The 21,034-nt window shown below is 40.5% G+C and overlaps 1 protein-coding gene across 1 annotated transcript in view; it reads right to left on the reverse strand.

Annotated features, from left to right (window-relative positions):
* The window catches only part of vwf (von Willebrand factor), a 56,825-nt gene that overhangs the window by 21,985 nt on the left and 13,806 nt on the right, over positions 1 to 21,034 (reverse strand). Inside the window, 18 exon segments of the mRNA XM_052152004.1 lie at positions 3,084 to 3,227; positions 3,314 to 3,457; positions 3,749 to 3,859; positions 6,458 to 7,899; positions 9,522 to 9,657; positions 9,748 to 9,903; positions 10,130 to 10,286; positions 10,382 to 10,480; positions 10,631 to 10,771; positions 10,903 to 11,049; positions 13,973 to 14,107; positions 14,188 to 14,326; positions 14,478 to 14,581; positions 16,394 to 16,548; positions 16,672 to 16,766; positions 16,857 to 17,097; positions 17,372 to 17,587; positions 18,225 to 18,420. Of these exon segments, the coding sequence (XP_052007964.1) occupies positions 3,084 to 3,227; positions 3,314 to 3,457; positions 3,749 to 3,859; positions 6,458 to 7,899; positions 9,522 to 9,657; positions 9,748 to 9,903; positions 10,130 to 10,286; positions 10,382 to 10,480; positions 10,631 to 10,771; positions 10,903 to 11,049; positions 13,973 to 14,107; positions 14,188 to 14,326; positions 14,478 to 14,581; positions 16,394 to 16,548; positions 16,672 to 16,766; positions 16,857 to 17,097; positions 17,372 to 17,587; positions 18,225 to 18,420 (3,958 nt within the window).

Here is a 21,034-nt window from a genome sequence, read left to right on the forward strand (position 1 = left end):
TTGGCTCCGGAAGTATTTTTCCCCATTAATGTTTTCCATAAATTGGGTACATAACTATACTCTCTCCTCTCCACCCATAGCTGGTGTGTTGGGCGTTCTGGCGCACTATGGCTGCCATCGCATCATCCAGGTGGATGCTGCACACTGGTGGTGGTGGAGGAGATTCCCCCTATACTATGTAAAGCGCTTTGAGTGCCTAGAAAAGCGCTATATAAATGCAAGGAATTATTATTATTATTATAAAATCCTTAAAAGACTTCTAAGCCAAGAACAAAACCAACCAGCACCAAAGTGAATAACAACATTACAAATTCTAGACGCTTTGTCACCAACGGTTCTTAGCATGAGAACGGTTACAGTAGCATTCCAGCATGAGAACTGTTAGGCATGGCATGATTATAAACCGCTCTTGACCCGGTTGGCACGGTTAGCCAACTGTATTTAACCATGCTCAACCGTGCTGGTTGAATGGCTTTAGTACATGGTGACTCAGGATTGTTTGAATTCGCTAGCGCCAATGTAACTTATGCCGCTTTTAGCTAGCTTTATTAGCCAATTTAGCTAATACTTGGCTGAAATTAATTGGTTGAACTTTTACTGTAGCCTACATTTATTTTCTACATGCCATTTTTCATCAGGGAAGTAGATTTGTATCTCATTAAAACTAAAAATTCATCCATATATTCTCATATAATATTTTGTCTGTAGCTAGTCTGGCAACTTTGACCTTTCTGTGTGTTCATGTCTGGTTGCATACACAAGCCCTCATGATGGTAAACCTCTTGCTCTTTGCTCTTTGCTCTTTGCAATGTCTTTTGTGTGTATTAGCCGACTAAACCAGGGGAAAAAGCAGTTCTAAAAACTGAAACATCCTCCATAGCGCACTCGCTCCAATGTTTACCTCTCATGTCGCCACCAACAGAGAGATCTCTCTTGATTTCACCACAACATGGTGGAAAAAGGAACTGTAACCATGCCAACTGTCCCGGATCGGCATGGAACGGTACGGTTTTGCGATGGAAACTGTTCAGACCGATGGTGGAAAAATGGCTTTTGAAGCAAAAAAGTGTCTGAAAGTCGACAAAAAAAGACAATGGTACAAGATTTTGTACTTAACGTCTTTAATGAGGGAATCAACTACAATCAGGGCCGGACTGGTAATCTGGCATATTTTCCCAGTGGGCTGACGCACTTTGGGGCAGATCAGGGGCGAAATGGCCATCGAGAGAACCGAGCGGGCTGGTTGGTCAGTCGCGAAACGTGCTGAATGGGCCGTGATAAGCTAAAAAGAGCCGCCGCTTTATGAAGAAGAGGACAGCGAACACCCGCACTCAACTTTTGGGACAGTTGCCATGTAAAATCCAGGGCCGATTTCTCATCCCTGTCCAGCCCTGATTACAATCCTATGAAGCATTGCGAATTATGTAATTTAATTAAATACAATGTAAAATTATCGATATAAAGATGTTTATTATAAGTACAGAAACAGTACATTTGAATGTTATTGCAAAATATTCACATATTTGCAAATATACAGGTCATTTGAGAGTGTAAGGAGACGATGTGATTGCGTTATTCACATCAGCGGCTACTGCAGAGCTCTTTTGGCGCACATTGTTGGCCACGATTCTCTGATCGGTGGATAGTTTTCCAACAGAATCATGGGTAGTGTAGTTATTCACCAGGGGCCGGTTGCACCAGCTGTGCGTAAGTTCAAATTTAGCCTAGTTGTTGCGTAAATGGGCACTAAGTCACAATTTACACACTACTAAATATTGGAGCGTTGCACCGTTAAACTTACGTAGGACGTAACCCTACATATAAACTAAATATTTACGGCAGCATTAGCCTGTGAATAACGAATGGATGGAATGAGACGGCAGCCAGATTAGAGTACATCAATGAGATGATCATTGATAATGAAGATAATGAACGGCAAATTCGTCAACGAGGTTTACGAGACAGACATCATCCTTTGGATATTTATGATGATGTGGATATATATGCTCGTTTGCGGTTTAAAAGAGAGGGAATAATGCGGATAACTGATTTGATATCGATATATAACTTTTTCGATTGTACGTCTTTGTTTTGACAGTTCACGCTAGGCAGCAGCTTGAAATGATGCGCACGGTCCCTGTTTACAAATTTGAAGTCTGCTGATTGGATTACAAAAGAAACGCATCATTCTGTCCAACTACGCATCACTTTACGGAGAGCTTGTGACCTACTAGTTAAGTTCTGCCTTAAGAACAGGTTGTGCAACCGAATTAAGCACTGACTTAGTTACAAACTAACTAGCCCTTAGTGTGAGCTTTACGTCCTAACTTACGTGAGAATTACGCACAGCTGGTGCAACCCTGCCCTGGAATTAAACATGGTTACTAACAAATGAAGTTGATACAACACCTGCTAATGGCTTCAATAGAAGCATACACTAGCGATTAACAACCTTGGCACTCGTGGTAGGTCTGTTATCGTTACAAATTAATTCGCCAGTGGAAATCATGAACGGGATCTTGGTCTCACAGCATGGCCAAGTTGGTGTTTCCAACCAACCCACTGACAAGTGCACACAATATCTAAAAACCATCAATACAGACCAGCTTGACAGGCTTCATGGCCAGCAAAGACCATCTAAAACCACTCCTTAAAAAGCAGAGGAGCATTCTCGTCCCAGAGAGCATTTTATTGGACAAAAAAAACAACAAAAAAAACACCATATTATGGTCCTTATTTTCCAGGAAGAGAATGCATATACTGTTATCTGCTCTAAGTTTATTTGGCCAACTTTTAGGAGTTCACCAGCATCTAGAAAAGCTAAAAGACATAAACAAAAAGCCACAAAACTCCCATTGTGATTTCATGGGGTCTTTAAAGGGATAGTTCACCCAAAATGCGTATTTTTTGGCATAAAATGAAAAGAAATAGTGACTGAGGCTGCCATCTTCATCTTCAAGTCATACAGGTTGGAACAACATGAGGCTGAGTAAATGATTAGGTCTAATTACCTTTGACATACTACAGATTGCCAGTTTTAGAAAAAGAGTGGTTTAATAAAGATAAATAGCAATTTCACGCACCAGCAGTCAGAGCCTCATTTGCTGCTTCTTGCACGGAGTCTATTGACCTGTCAGTCACCAGCATAACCACAGCTTTAGGGATGCCCATCCGCCCCCCACTGGTGGAGGAAATGGCGGTCTGAACAGCCAATCGCAGAGCAGCTCCTGCATAGACAGAGGATGTATGTGACGTGGTGTGTATTTTAACTGTCAGGCTGCTGTGGAGCGCTCAGTGAGCGCTGTGTGTTTACCCAGTCTTGGTGTGTTGTCTGTCTCTCTGTGTATGTTTTCCAGCAGCTTGAAAAGGTTATCTTCGCTCTGCTCATCTCTCCATGAGACCCCCACGGATGACTTTGCCCCGTATACTATAACCGCCACCTGTGTTTCATTGCGACCTGAAACAGAAGGGTCATTATTCCACTTCGGGCACTTTTAGCACTGTGGACTTCTTTATTATAGTTTTAAACATGTAATAATTTGGATTGTCACACATTAATATTGAAAGTCCAGGTCTGGGACCAGGCTAAAACAGTCAAATCTACATAAAAGGCTTTTGAAAAGTACCAAAAATAAACGATGAAGGCCTGGTTAAAAGTTTCTAATGTGACCTTCATATAACAAGAAAAAAGTTTAAATCTGTTATTTGTATAAAAATCAATGAAACATACAATTATATGACGGCTTACCGATATTTGTGCCCTTTATGAAGGTTCTAACAAATGTTTTCAAGTCTTCAAACTGGTTTTCCGAGGAGGCCCTTAGCAGGAACAGCACGTCCATGGGCTTAGAACATGGCACTACAAACACACACAGTTTCACAAAAATGAAGTCTCTTTGCTGTTTTATTTTTTCATGGTTATTGGCAAACTAAGGATTTGAGCGGACCTCTAAACCAGTGGTTACAACCCTGTTGTGTTGGGGGGCCTCCAGGAACAGGGTTGGGAACTACAACTCTCTGTTTGTGTTACAGACATGAATGACATGAATGGTACGGCTTGTTGAGGAGAGATATGCTACTACTTTTCTAAGTGATCAGACCTTGACCATTTTCTCTTTGCAGATCAGTTTTTAAGCAGAATTGCATTTAGTTAGAGTAAGAAAATGGGGTGCCTCTATTATGCCCCCTTTGGTAAATCATCCTGGTGCAGACTCTGATCCTAATCAAATCATTCTTATACTGTGTATGGCACCATATTTGCCAGCAATTTCTTTCCCCACTGCCTCACTGTTTAACCCTTTAAGCTCTGAGATTACCTGTTTGGGGGAATTAGTCAAAAATGTCTTATATACTTCTAGGTGTAAATAAGGTGGCTCCAGAAAAACTGCTTTTGTTTTGTTCCAAAGCATGTCGAATATATCTGAGAAACAAATTGCATTGAGATGACAAAGCAATCAAAAGTTATAACATTACAAATTAATTTATCATAGTGTCCAAAAATGTCTCCATGTGCCCAAAGCATATGACACATGGCTCTATATATACACTCACCTAAAGGATTATTAGGAACACCATACTAATACTGTGTTTGACCCCCTTTCGCCTTCAGAACTGCCTTAATTCTACGTGGCATTGATTCAACAAGGTGCTGAAAGCATTCTTTAGAAATGTTGGCCCATATTGATAGGATAGCATCTTGCAGTTGATGGAGATTTGTGGGATGCACATCCAGGGCACGAAGCTCCCGTTCCACCACATCCCAAAGATGCTCTATTGGGTTGAGATCTGGTGACTGTGGGGGCCATTTTAGTACAGTGAACTCATTGTCATGTTCAAGAAACCAATTTGTAATGATTCGACCTTTGTGACATGGTGCATTATCCTGCTGGAAGTAGCCATCAGAGGATGGGTACATGGTGGCCATAAAGGGATGGACATGTTCAGAAACAATGCTCAGGTAGGCCGTGGCATTTAAACGATGCCCAATTGGCACTAAGGGGCCTAAAGTGTGCCAAGAAAACATCCCCCACACCATTACACCACCAGCACCAGCCTGCACAGTGGTAACAAGGCATGATGGATCCATGTTCTCATTCTGTTTACGCCAAATTCTGACTCTACCATCTGAATGTCTCAACAGAAATCGAGACTCATCAGACCAGGCAACATTTTTCCAGTCTTCAACTGTCCAATTTTGGTGAGCTCTTGCAAATTGTAGCCTCTTTTTCCTATTTGTAGTGGAGATGGGTGGTACCGGTGGGGTCTTCTGCTGTTGTAGCCCATCCGCCTCAAGGTTGTGCGTGTTGTGGCTTCACAAATGCTTTGCTGCATACCTCGGTTGTAGCGAGTGGTTATTTCAGGCAAAGTTGCTCTTCTATCAGCTTGAATCAGTCGGCCCATTCTCCTCTGACCTCTAGCATCAACAAGGCATTTTCAGCCCACAGGACTGCCGCATACTGGATGTTTTTCCCTTTTCACACCATTCTTTGTAAACCCTAGAAATGGTTGTGCTTGAAAATCCCAGTAACTGAGCAGATTGTGAAATACTCAGACCGGCCCGTCTGGCACCAACAACCATGCCACGCTCAAAATTGCTTAAATCACCTTTCTTTCCCATTCTGACATTCAGTTTGGAGTTCAGGAGATTGTCTTGACCAGGACCACACCCCTAAATGCATTGACGCAACTGCCATGTGATTGGTTGATTAGATAATTGCATTAATGAGAAATTGAACAGGTGTTCCTAATAATCCTTTAGGTGAGTGTATATATCAATTATCAAAACTGAACAAATCTGATTTGTCTGCAAATTGCAAAGCACCTGTTCAGTTTTGGTCATAATGCCAACATGCATTGGAAAGTAAATGGTAAAATGGTAAATGGTCTTCACCTATATAGCGCCTTTTTAACATTAACGGTATTCAAAGTGCTTTACACCGCGTCTCATTCACCCATTCACACACACATTCATACACCAATGGTAGCAGAGCTGCCATGCACGGTGCTAGCCTGCCATTGGGAGCAACTTGGGGTTCAGTCTATTTGTTGATAGATTTTTTTCTCACCGGCAGGCCCATCCGTGCATAAAGTGTTAAATCATGCATAATTCAGAAACATTGTTGAAAGTTAATAAAAAGAATATTGGAAAGATCAATGGACCCTTTTCAAAGACTGTGGCTTTGAGCAAATGTTTAATTTTATATTCAGATTTATTAGATTTTTTCATGTAAACTTATAACCTAAAAATATGTGTTATATTACCCTTGCTGAGGGAGTAATGCCAATAAATTTGGCATTTTTCTCTTTTATGATTGTCATAATCTATCTTCACCACTATAAAAGTCTACAGTTTACTTCCCCGTTCCAGTGTGAAAAATGGGTCCATAGGCAAAAAGAGAAATGACAAGAATGGAAATAAATAAGTGGTGAGAAGAATAGTGGAGACGTGACCTCTGACCTGAAGGGGGGAGTGTTGCTCTCGGTGGTAGTGTAGGCAGCAGTGGCCTATTGATTGTTCTACTGATATTGATGAGCATGGGGCGCAACATCCTAAGGTCAGAAGGATTGTCCAGCATGATGGGTTCATCTGAGAAACCCAGCTGTGCGAGATCCTCATATTGAATCTGTTGACCAATCCCAATCGGATACACTCGTTTGTGGCTGGAGCTCGGAGGTCTCTGAATCACGTCAGTTGGAGGGCTTTGCGTTATAAGAAACACCATCTGATCTTGAGAACTGCTGGGAGTGTCTGTAGTGACTGACTCGTATAGAGTACGAATGGCATTGCCCGTGTTGACCTCCGCCCCTCTTGTCCATTGTAACTGTCGCATTCTATGCAGCACTTGTTCCCTGTTGCGCAATTCCATGCGGCTGATTACTACGGTCACAGTGAGTGAGTATTGCATCACCGTGATCCGAAGATTTTCCACCTCGGTCTGATCAAGTGAGGTGATAACATCGACCAAAGCATCTCGTGTCTTATTGAACCCTTCCTCACCCACTGTATCAGAGCTTTCTAACAAAAAGACAACCTCATATGTTGTATCTTTAGGAGGAAAACTAGTTACAGGGCTGTGAATGCTGGGAAATGCAGCTAGAATGGCAGCAGTTGGGGGAACTGTGACACTGTTGGGTTTAGAAGTTAGGGTAGTTGTGGTAGCTTTGGTAGTGGTCGTAGTGGGCTTTTTGGTAGGGGTTCTCTTCAGGGGTTCAGGGTCAAGCCCCAAGGTACAAAGGTAGTCTGTGACCGCCAGAGCTTGATCATCTAGTTCTGCTACACTGCTTAAGACATAAGCGCGACTGCTGGGCGTGGCCTTTGTGATCTCATTCACTTGCGCCATGTTGACGTCGGGCCCAAGGGCGACAGTCAGAATGGTGATGTCTTTTTTACGCAGCAGGCGCTGGGTGCTACGCATGGGCCGAGGATTTGCGCTCGCCGTTAGCAAGAAAGCGACGCGCCCTGCGTGCTCACGCTTGTTCTTGTCATAAATGTAGACCGCTAGGTATTTTATGGCCTCGTCCATGAATGCCACATCTCCGCCACTGTAACGCAACTCACGAATCATCTTCTTAAAGATCCACTTTTGCACCTGCATTTCGTAACTTTTTATGCCGGAGTGGAAGAGCAGAACCGTGGCGCGAGTATGCGCTGAACCCATGCGGAAACGTTCGACAACCCTCAGGATAAAGAGCTTGACTGAGTTGAAGTCTTCCTCACTCAGAGCAGATGAGCCATCCACTAAGAAGGCCAAGTCCATCGCCCTGTCACAGGCGTCCTCTGGCATCGCCGTTGAAACCGGAAGGGGCGTAGGCGTGTTGCTAATAGTGGTTGGTGATAGTGTGGATGCAACGCCAGTTACGGGACATGCATCGCATGTCAACGTGTTGCTCTCACAGTGACTGAAACCCAAACAAAAATGAATTTAATACATGTAAATGGGTGAATCTCACCAAGTTGGTAAATAACATGTCAGAGTCATATTTTAATAAAAAATGGTAAGATAGATAAATAAATACAAAATGATATCTTTCATTAAGAAAATGATGCCTACTTTCATTATTTTCATGACAGTTGATCATTGTAAACATTGCTTTGTTTGAGTATGCAGACCAGCCTGACACGGCTACATTGGTTCAACCAATGCCATGAGTTTGGGCGGGGCTATCTGTTTGTCTGACCAATAGCAGATGGGGGTTGTGTTCAGGAAACCTTTTTATTTTGGACAATGCCGAAATTGCAATCAATATTGCCGATACCGATAACTAAGGTGATGGAAAAGGTCGATAACCGATTAATCAGCTGATCATTTTTAAAATCGATTTATTGAATGTAAACAAAATGCATTTACATTTACTCCTTCAGCAGACGCTTTTATCCAAATGAGGAAGGATACAAAATAAGCTATTCATTTTAAAGGAATAGTTCACCCAAAAAGGAAAATTCTCTCATCATTTACTCACCCACATGCCATCCCAGATGTGTTTGACTTTCTTTCTTCAGCAGAACACAGATGAAGATCTTTATAAGAATATTTCAGCTCTGTAGTTCCGTCCAATGCAAGTCAATGGTGACCAGATATTTGCAGCTCCAAAAATCACATAAAAGAAACATAAAAGTAATCCAACTGTTAGATTACTCCAATTGTTAAATCCATTTATCACTTCAGAAGTGATTTGATAGATGTGGGTGAGAAACAGATGCAAATGTAAGACCTTTTTTTTTTTACTCTAAATCTACACTTTCACTTTCAGATGTAAAAGTGAAAGTTAAAGTGGAGATTTAGAGTTTAAAAAGACTTAGATTTTTATTTTTTATTTTTTCACCCAAATCTATCACTTCTGAAGACATGGACTTAACCACTGGAGTCGTATGGACTGCTTTTAAGTTTCCTTAATGTGATTTTTGGAGCATCCAAGGTCTGATCACCATTCACATGCACTGCACGGACCTACAGAGCTGAAATATTCTTCTAAAAACCTTAGACAATCACATACATCTGGGATGGCATGAGAGTGAATAAATAATGAGAGAATTTAAATTTTGGGGTGAATTTTCCCTGTAAGGAGACCGTAACATCAAGAGTTTCCATTGTATTAGAAAAGTACTAGCTAAGATAGAGATTAGAGCGCATACAATAATTGTACTTTTTTGTGCATGCATCAAATGGATGTATATGATGTATGTCCTGACAGGGCATGTTTCCATATAGTCGCATTTTTCTTTGCATGTCCTCGCCTCAATTTAAACTCTTGATTTATATTTTATCTCCAGAGGCTGCGGTCCTATTCGGCAAACTATTGTCATTGATTTTTGCAGTTAATTGACTTTTTTTTAGACGTAGAATGAAAATTTTGGAAATAATGTCACAATGTAAATATTCTTAGGCTTAAATTATAATGTAAACTATAATGTATTATTTATGATTGATTTTGGGGTCTAATATGACACAGACATGTCTTCATGAGATTCACATCCTACATGGTGATGCAGCGATGAAGGTTACATACAGAATGGTACAAACCATATCTGGCAGAGATGTGGATCGTCATGGTTCAGGATGAACTGTTTGCCATGGGAGATTCGTTCTCCGGCATGCATGCACACCTGACACTGTGACGGTTCCACACACTTCCTCAGCACCTCATCCAAAATCTGCCCTGAGGAGATAGAAGCAGAATACATGAAAGGAAGTGAGACAGAAGTCTATGAAGTAGATTTACCTCTATATATGTGTGAATCTGAGCTACCTGGTGGGCAGACAGCGTGGCATCCCTCCACACATGTGACGGGGCAGTTCAGCGGTTCAGGGTGCTGGCAGGTTACGGGACAAGCGCTACCACAGGCGTTATATCTCCATTCACACTCCACTCCAGCATCCTTATTCAAATCTTCACAGCTCAGTGCTGAAGACACACGCATTGTTTTTCATAATCACAGTCTAACATCTTGGATTCATTGTTTTCACAGAGCTCATCACCGAAATACATTTTGGGGTTGACTTGTCTGCTAATTTTGCTGCCTAGCTTTAAAGTAGCGTTCATATCAGGAGTGTGCCTATGATGCCTTCAAATGCTGTCTAGGTAGGTAACTCACTAGTCTTTGGAACAGACAAAGTAAAAGTAGACTCACGGCACAAGTCGTTGGACCTCCAGTTCACCACAATGCCCTTCTGAGTGCACTCATGAGCGTACGCAGCAATAGTGTTACAGAAACACGCGCAATCACCGACTGACGGGCACGAGCAGGTGTCATGAGTGCAGATTTCCCAATATGGCTCAGGGTCCACCTGACAGATGCAATGGGAGAGAATAAGAAAATATTAGAGGGGACTTCACAAATGTTGATGCTTAATTGTGATTATCGAGTGTTAATGTTACTAACCACACTATTGCACTCCCTGAAGAGGTTGCTGGTGAGCACTCGACAGGACTGCTCCACTGTCACCAGTTTCCCCAAATCTGTACTACATTGAGACGTCACCTGCACATCAATGCAAAATCAGTCTACACTCCACATGTAAGCATTCTGACAGTGTAGAATAATTCATCGCAGAATAGGCTACTGAATGAGGTAATTTGGGACGTCAAGATAAAATAAGCTCTCAATAGATCGTACAGAGCACTAACCCACCTGAAAAGCATCAGCACAGCTAGGTCGGACTTTCCAGGAATTTCCGAAGTCAGCAGAGTCCACCTCCATCTGATTACTGCTGCTCAACAGATCATTATTTGGACTGCCATCAAAATTTCCACAAAGACCACAGACTTTCCCCTTAAAACACACACAAACTTAGTTCAAGCTTACTGTCATTTTTCAGCAGTAAACTGTTACATACACAAGTTGTGTGTGTGTGTGTGTGTGTGTGTGTGTGTGTGTGTGTGTGTGTGTGTGTGTGTGTGTACCTTGTAGTGTCCATTGATCTGCAATGATAATCTGGTTCCTGTATCCCAGGTAAGAGAGATGTGTTTTCCCAGCAGGACAATGTAATACTGGCCAGAACGCACAATCTCAACCTCTGTCTCTTTCAACACTGGTCTCTTCATCTTCACCTGCAGAAAAAGAGAGAAGAGAACAATATTCACTGATGAGCCAAAACATTATGACCACCTGCCTAATATGCTGTTGGTCCACCGCGTGATGCCAAAACAGCTATGACCTGCTGAGGTGTGGACTCTACAAGACCCCTGAAGGTGTCCTGTGGTATCTGGCAACAAATAGCAGCAGATCCCTCAAGTCGTGTAAGTTGAGAGGTGGAGCCGCCGTGGATGGGACTTGTTGGTCCAGCACATCCCACAGATGCAGATCGGATTGAGATCTAGGGAATTTGGAGGCAAGGGCAACACCTTGAACACTTCATGTTCCTAAAATCATTCCTGAACAATATGTGCAGTGTGGCAGGGTGCATTATCCTGCTGAAAGAGGCCACTGCAATCAGGGAGTACCATTGACATGAAGGGGTGTACCTGGCCTGCAACCATGTTTAGGTAGGTGGCATGTGTCAAATTGACAACCACATGAATGGCCGGACCCAGGGATTCCCAGTAGAACATTGCCCAGAGCATCCCACTCCCTCCACGGGCTTGTCGTCTTCCCACAGAGCATCCTGGTGCCATCACTTCCCCAGGTATACGTCACACATGTACACGGCCATCAACATTCGCCGTCATCACAGCGACATTCTTCCACTGCTCCGAGGTCCAGTTCCAAAGCTCGCGTGCCCATTGTAGGCGCTTTTGACGGTGGATAGGGGTCATCGTGGGTGCTCTGTTGGTCCACCGCGTGACTAAGCAGCCCCATACACAGCAGGGTGTGATGCACTGTGTGTTGTGACACATTCCTCCCGTAACCATCACAACATTTTCTGTGACTTGCGCCACAGTAGACCTTCTGTCGGTTCGGACCAGACGGGACAGCCTTTGTTGTCCTCGTGCATCGATGACCCTTGGGTGCCCAAGACCTGTCGCTGGTTTGTAGTTTGGCCCTCCTCGGATCACTGTCAGTAGGCACTCACCACTGCTGACCGGGAGCGCCCCACAAGTCTTGCCATTCCAGAGATGCTCTGACCCAGTCGTCCTGCCATAACAATTTGGCCCTTGTCAAAGTCGCTCAGGTCTTCACTCCTGCCCATTTCTCCTGCATTCAACACACTGACTACGAGAACTGATTGTTCCAGCAACCTTCTGATTAACAGTTATGTGCTTTAGTCCACTATGCCACCACCACACTTACAATGGAAGCGAATGGGGCAAATGTTTGGAGGGTTTAAAGGCAAAAATGTGAAGCCTATGATTTTATAAAACCCCTTGCATTAATCCTTCTGTTAAGACTCATGGATAACTTGAGCTGTAAAGTTGTGTAAATCATAATTTTTATAGTCATTTTAAGGTTTGCTGGCATTACATCATCATAGCAACAAAGTTGTAAAGTTCTGGGTTGGGCTATGGGTGTTTCTCAATTCTAAGAACGCAAAGAATGGACTTGCGTTCTCGTGGAAGAACCTTGGAAGAACAAACTCAGGAAGGACCGGAGAATGTTGTACGCATCTATTGCGAGCTTTGAGATGTGCTGCGTTCTTCCAGTTGTGCAATTCACCATCACAGCACATTTGAATCCAGTGAGAGGACTACTGGCATTATCACACCAGTGACCGCATTAATATCATCACACCAGTGAGGTTTTCAGGAGTGGTGACACGTTAAACGAATAAAGTCTGTAAACACTTGTTTCCTTCATGTGTTTATTACTATATTAAAATGATGCTTAACAAAACAGCAAATGTTGAGGCAAAACAACAAACTCTTGCGGTATAACCACTGATTTATCAGTGGGTAAATCACAATGATAAATGTCCTTCATCTGCCACTGCAGTACAGGGTCTTTGCTCACAAGCCATCATCTGATGCATCCTCAATATTCGGCCTGATCAAGAACACATCTGGGTGATTTTATGCATTCTCGGTACTTGCGTTTTTGCAGATTGGAATTGAACTTTGGCAGTGGATGATGAGGTCAAACGAGTCCACGAGGACATAAGAACACAAAAGAATGCACATTGAGAAACAGCCTATAACTTCACACTTTTCAACTTTTACAGGGGCGGCTGTGGCTCAGGTGGTAGAGCGGGGCGGCCACTAATCGCAGGGTTGGCGGTTGATTCCTGGCCCACATGGCTCCACATGCCGAAGTGTCCTTGGGCAAGACACTGAACCCCAAGTTGCTCCCAATGGCAGGCTAGCACCTTACATAGCAGCTCTGCCGCCATTGGTGTATGAGTGTTATTGTGAATAGGTGAATGGGACGCAGTGTAAAGTGCTTTGGTAACCAAGGTTATCTAAGGTTAAAAAGGCGCTATATAAGTGCAGACCATTTACACAGAAAAGGTTTTTAAGCGATTTTTATCACACTAAAATCATGTTAACACACATCGTTTATGTCTTGTGGCTATACGTTTGAAATGGTGAGTATTTTAATGCTTCCGGACTGGCCCCATTGACTTCCATTGTAAGTACCTCACTGTGACCTTGATTTTTGCAATTTTAAAGAAAAGGAGGGGCGTGTCAAAATACATTTTTGTGGTAATCAACACTATGCCACAAATGCTGTCAATTGAGCTTAACTGTAAATACATAATTCGCTCAGAAGATATCATCAATATCATTACATAGCATTTCAAATGTTGAGCAAGAATGGAAACCAATGACAATCAGTATGCAAATATTACAATGTTGCTTCAATGGGCGGTTATCCTTCAATCTTACATTTCTTAAAACTTTTACATAACCAAAAATAGATGGTATACTTAAGACTGAATTTATCTACTAGACAAAGTTTAAATGGAGTCTGTACGTTAATATTAGTCGTTTCATACTTACGGGTTTACAACAAACTTCTAACCAGAATTTCGAGGAATATAAATACAGTGCTGCCTTACAAGCATTGCAACTGTAAAATGTAAAAGAGTGATATATATACCTCCCCTTGCTCCATGACGATCAGTCCTCCCATGTAAAAGACTGTGATACTTTTACTGCAGCGGGAACCTGCCATCCCACAAGCTGAGTTCTCTACCAGAACCCTGAACGTACCTTCCTGTACACCACAGTAATCCTAGTCAAAGACACAGAGAAGAACATAGATGAATATGAGGGACAAAAGAGCGGAAGAGAGACAGAGAATACTGTATTTACCTGTGCAAGCACATATTGGCAGGGTCCAGGAAACAAGAACTTCAGTCCATCAAAGCTGATGTAGTGCGTATCTCCTATTGCACGACACACACCGTCACACACACGCTGCGTGCACTTCCACTGGCGACCCTCACAAACACTGAGACAGGAAAGGATACGCATAAACGCAAAATACACACGCTTGCATCCACCAGCCTTTCCTTAATTGTTTTACACTCACCATCTGATGTATGCATGAAAATGAACATGTTTGTCTTAATCTGTGATCATTACACTAGGTGCTCATTTACCAGGTGTTGCAGTCCATACTGATGCTTTGCCCTGAGGCATATGGGTGGTTGTTATGGTAACAAGGACACTGGTCATGTGGAATGCATTCTTTTTTGTGTCGAACCTGCAAACAGCCAGAAAATTATTCAATTCTGTTATTTGAGAGTCTCCGAAAAACACTAAAATGAACCATATCGATACATTTACAGTATATGTTGTTCAAGGTTTTATCGGATGATGGACTGATAAATCGGCCGATATTTTGCAATTTTGAGATTACAAGCAAAGGACGTTAATTGTGCCCGCTTGGGCGTCTAACAATTCCAAAATCTAACAGCTTAGACAATGGAAAGTGCCCAGTTTCTGTTTTAATTCATGTGTAAATATTGCGTAAAAAATAAAATTTTAAATGTGGATGTGTACATTTCAATTACTATAAATATTGCGCAAAAGTCACATTTTCAATATATGTGTGTGTATATATGAACATCTGTACATATTACATAAAAATTGTTCATAAAATGTAATTGAATATGTGCATATTTAAATTACTATAAATATTGCATTAAAAATTGTTTGTTGAATTACAGTGCATATGTATACATTTCAATTGCGATAAATACAGAGTAAAAATTGTTCAGTAAATTTCAATGTATGTGTAAATTTCAATTGCTATAAATATTGCGCACAAATTTAAATTTCAATGTATATGTGTACATTTCAATCTCTATAAATATTGCACAACAAAATGTAAATTTCAGTGGATATCTGCATATTAACTGCTATAAATATTGTGAAAAAATTCATAAAATTTGTGTATGTGCACATTTCAATTGCTATAAATGTTGCATAAAGATTACTGTTAAATGTCAGTATAAACATGCACATTTCAATTACTATAAATATTGTGCAAAAAAAATGTATTTCAATATGTGTACATAAATGCATACATATTGCATAAAAGTTGTCCATTACATTTAAATGCACATTTATTGAGCACATTTAATTTGCTAAAAAATATAGTGTAAAAATTGGTTGTTAAATTTCAGTGCATATTTGTACATTTAAATTGTTATAAATATTGCGTAAAAAATAGTTTGTTAAATTTCAGCGTATATGTGTAAATTTAAATGGCAATAAATACTGAGTAATTATGTTTGCTTATCAAATGGCTATAAATATTGCGTAAAAATTGTTCTTTAAATTTTATTATGTGCAAATTTCAATTTCTTTAAATAATGCACAAAAATCTTACATTTCAATGTATGTGTACATATCAGATGCTATAAATATTGCGTAAAAATTATTAGTTACATTTAATTGAATATGTGCATATTTAAATTGCTAAAAAATGTTGCATAACATGTTTTCATAAAATATCCATGTATATGTGTACATTTAAATTGCTCTAAATATTTGGTAAACATTTGTTTGTTAAATGTCACTGTATATGTGTACATTTAATTTGCAATAAAAACTAAGTAAAAATAATTCAGTAAATTTGCAAATTTTAACTGCTATAAATATTGCGTTAAAAATAATTCTTTAAATTTCAGCATATTTGTGCACATTTCAATTGCTATAAATATTACATACATATCAAAATCTAAGTATATGTACATATCATCTGCTATAAATATTGTATATTGTGTTTGTTAATTTTCAGTGTATATTTTTACATTTAAATTGCTATAAATATTGCGTTCAAAAAGTGTTCCATAAATATCAGTGTATATGTGCACATTTCAATTGTTATCAATTCTGCATAAAAAGTGTTTGCTAACATATTGAGCGCATATGTTTACATTTGAGTTGCTATAATATAATATACTATATCATAAATGTATGAGAATTATATTGGCCACGTTGCTCTCTAGTTATTGGTGCCTGCTATTGGTATTGGCTACACATACAAACAACACTCACACACACTTACCATCCCAGGTGGGCACATACAGCCAGACACACATCCTTGACTCACACACTCCAGATCCAGATTTTGGCAGGTTTTAGCACACTCTATCCCAGCATCCCTCACGCTGTCACACTCAAACCGCTGCAGTGGAGGAGGGCAAGAGATAGAGCGCCGCCCTACAGGCATAACACAACCACACATACACACATAATAAATTCATTATGTTCCCCAGTCAAGGCAATGCATGAAAACAAGACTGTGAGGGATAGATGTACAGTCTGTAAAGTAAGATTACATACCTCGTGAAGATGGAAGTTCATCAAAGAAGAGGTCTGACAGTGTAGATCCAGTGGCTTCATTAGAACTGCAATGCATGGATCCTTTCTCGCAGACACTACAAACACAGACAGATTGATTAGACACATTCATAGACTGTTTTATGGTTTGTGCCAGTGTTTTAGTGTTTGTTTTTTCTCCTGCTTACCAGATGGAGTGATGGTCACCAATCATGTCATTGGGCTCAAAGATCTCGCCGTTATGGTGGCATGAGCATTGTTCAGCTCCAACACACTCCCCAGAGTCACTGAGGAAGAGTCCTCTGGGACAAAAACAGCCTTCCTCACACGACCCACGACACCCGCTGTCAGGCAGCGATAGAGACCGACACGTCTGATTACACACGTTCCCACACACCTCGTAGGCCTTGTCATCCGGACAGGTCAGTTCTGCTCAAACACACACACACACACACACACAAACACACACACAGTTCACATAGTTTGAGCCAATCATAATGCAGTATTTCTAAAGTGATTTTTTCCTTATGTGTAGTGTGGAAAATTTCAATAAATGCTATTATTGGTATTTGAAACCAACACATGTCTGCGCAATTTGACTTTTGGACTTATATATACAGTATATATATATACAGTATTAAACTCTTGGCTTTTACACCTACAGACAGATGAAAATATTCACAGATGGGTAAGTTGATAGTACCACAGTATCCGTGACCCCTCCAGTTGATCAGCACTCCCTTGGCTGCGCATGCGGCTGCGTAGCTGTGGACAGAATCACACAAGCACTCCTGTCCGTCTGTGCAGGAGCAGACGTCATAGCGACAGTTCTTCACATATGGATCGGGGTTCACCGCAAAATGACAGGGTTCAAACTTGGATGAGAGCAACACTGCACAGGCCTCCTCTGCAAACCGCACTGTAAACACACACACACACACACATGTAGTGTTTCCATGTTTTATGGGGACTTTCCATAGACATAATGGTTTTTATACTGTACAAACTTTATATTCTATCCCCTAAACCTAACCCTACCCCTAAACCTAACCCTCACAGAAAACTTTCTGCATTTTTACATTTTCAAAAAACATAATTTAGCATGATTTATAAGCTGTTTTCCTCATGGGGACCGACAAAATGTCCCCACTAGGTCAAAAACTTCGGGTTTTACTATCCTTATGGGGACATTTGGTCCCCACAAAGTGATAAATACACGCTCACACACACACACACACACACACACATGCTTATGATGTCTTCTCCCCCTAAACCTAACCATCAAACAAACATTCCTGCATTTTTAGATCATTAAAACATTAGTATCCATACAGCATAAGACTTGCTCATAAACACACAAAACATTTGGTCTTTGTCACCATCTAGTGTTCAATGCATGTGTAAAAATCTCAATCATGACATCATGCATAAGCAGTCAATGGTGATATACCAGTTCATTCTTCTCACAGAGCTAAAGATTTAGTTCACAATACTAAACATGACAGTAGAGTCTCAATTTATACCCTATAGATATGCATCTGTGTGAGTGTGTGTACCTCTCTTGGGGTTTAAGAGACAGGGATCAGTGTGCTGCAGTTGAACATTATCACAGTCTGCGTTCATCTTCCATGCGTTGCCGAATCCTTCGACACGTGTCTCCACCAGCCCGCCCACAGTTAAGAAGTCATCTCCTTGGTTGCCATTATAGTTACCACACAGACCGCACGTTTTCCCGGCATAGGCAGGGTTTAGCTGCAAACATGCATACAGACATATGCTCACATATCAGGTTTGCAGCACAAGAGTTTTAGACTCTTGTCCCAGGTTCTGTAGTTCACAGACAGCTTGTATTATACATTCATGGAATGGATAGTATATTTTCATATATCAGACGTAGAAAAGTACTGGCATATAGTTTGAGCATTATTTTAATCCAGATAAACAAAGAGAGACTAAGGTCTTCCTGACCTCGCTGAGGGAAATCTGGGCAATCAGCCATGACAGAAAATGACTCTTCAAAGCATTGAATGGCATAGCCAATAGCCAAGTTATCTTATTCCACCATTAAAAAGAAGCCAGAGAGTCTGTTAGATAACGGTGGCGAACAAAGATAATGGAAAAGCACGCTCATTGGTTAAAATGGCAAAGAGTGGGGTGCCTATGAGCTAATGTGTGATAACAGAAGTGTTTAAACAAGTAAGCCTGGCATGAGACGATAGATACTAGGTGATCAACTGGCAACTCAGCTTTGTTGCTTTGTTCAATTAAGTCTCATCTTTGATAGCTGGAACCCCTGGACTTCTGAAGAGGGAAAGAGACTTCAATAATCCACGATAAATCAGCCAGTACTAAAATTATTCATGCATTACTTATATTCAGCGGCTAAAGCTCCCAGCAGTCTCACACACTTGACATCTGATCTACCCTGCTGGAAAATCCAGCTAAATCCAGTTTAAGGTGGTAGACGGGTTTGCGTGGTTTCTAGATGGTGGATGCTATGGAATGCAATGGTCATTTGCTTGTCCAAGCAGGTTTGGGTGGTTAAAAGGAGATGTTTGGCAGAATGTTCATGCTGCTCTTTTGTTTACAATGAACGTCAATGGGGACCAAAGGCTGTCAAGCTCCAAAAAAAAAAAAGAACACCATAACATTATAATAAAAGTGGTCCATTGTAGAGGTCGACTGATAGTGGATTTTGCCGATACCGATAACTAAGGTGGTGGAAAGGGCTGATTAATCGGCCAATAGTTTTTCAAATGTATCTATAGATTCTTTATTATGGCGGGCAAAGAAAAGGTGTCCAGATTGAATTAAAATACTTCAAACAAAATCCCAATAATAACCAGAATGATTTGGTGACTAACGTGGGACTTTGAAGTATAAATAAGCACAAAACACACTGGGGGACTCTTATTTTGAAATTACATTCAAAAGAAGAAAAAACTATCGGCATCTATCGACCGATAGTACAAAAATGCAACTATCGGCACCGATTAATCGGTAAAACCGATATATCGGCATACCTTTAGTCCATAGGTCTCACTATATCCCAATGCTAAATTTGAGGTATGAAAATGTGCATGTGATTTAAACTTAAAATTAGTCTTATTTTCCTTTGTGCCTGTTCCTCACCCAAACCTATTTTATAGCTTCCAATTTATGTATTTATCTATTTATTATTTATATAGTGACATTACACAAACATGATTTCATCTAAAAGGCTGAAAAAGATGCATTGTACACAGAGATTAAAGCACATGCTAATTTATAACGCAGGTCCCTAGATGGGTTTTTTTCCCTAAAAAACGAAACAAAGGAAAACTAAACGTAAAAATAAATAAATAAGGATATCATTATAATTATAAACTGACTTGGGATATACAGTAATGTACGAGTCGTAAGGACTCATTTTATGACTCTTTTATTTTGCTTATTTTTTTGGTCATTTTGGAGCTCAAAGATCCCATTCCCCATTCACTTTCCATATATGGAACAGTGCGGTGTGAACAATCTTCAACATGTCTCCTTTTGTGTTCCAAGTCATACAAGGAGGGTGAGAATATTTCCGGAGAACTATCCCTTAACCTCATGCATCCCGTGTACACATGTGTGGACGTTGTGTTTTGGCTTTGCTCTACACAGCGCATAATTTAAGTTAATTTAAGATGACTGATCTCAGTTCAGGAGACTCTGTTCTGTCAGTAAAGGATTAAAATATCGACGTGACAAAACAACATGGTGCCAATGTCTTTAGGAGAAACACCAACAAAACTACATCTGATAAGAAACTTCATTACGTTTTTACATTGAAACAAGTTTGATTCAAAAGATTACAGTCTAAATAATTCGAGTGATTTATCTGTGAACGCCACGCTGCTAAACACAGTGTACAGTTCAGTTTCAGGCTGCAGATGATGTTTGGATCACTCAACTTGTTTGACATGGGACAATCATAATCAGCACATAGATACACAATTTTATAATGTATAATTTTATTTTAACTTGGTTGGCTGTGATTGGATGATGCTGGCCATTACTTTGAATCAGAATGAATTATGCTAATTTCTGATATCAAGTCTGTAACATCTCAAAAACATCAACAACACTCCAGGAAACATAAACTAATTATTTAAAATTTCACAATTTTGTCCTGCTGTCCACATATGAGGACAGCAATTTTTAGGGAAACTATTGGCTCTAGAATTGTTTATTTATTTATTGCATGTTTTTAGGTGCTACTAGTTACAAATCAAAAGGGGAAAAGGAGGTTAAACCTGGTTAGAGGTTGTAGCCCACCATAGATAAGCTGGTCGAGACCTGGTTTAGCTGGTTAACCATGATCCAATATACAGTTTGAAATGGTTGA

The sequence above is a fragment of the Xyrauchen texanus genome, chromosome 21, assembly GCF_025860055.1.
Source record: "Xyrauchen texanus isolate HMW12.3.18 chromosome 21, RBS_HiC_50CHRs, whole genome shotgun sequence".
In the NCBI taxonomy this organism is placed as follows: Eukaryota; Metazoa; Chordata; class Actinopteri; order Cypriniformes; family Catostomidae; genus Xyrauchen; species Xyrauchen texanus.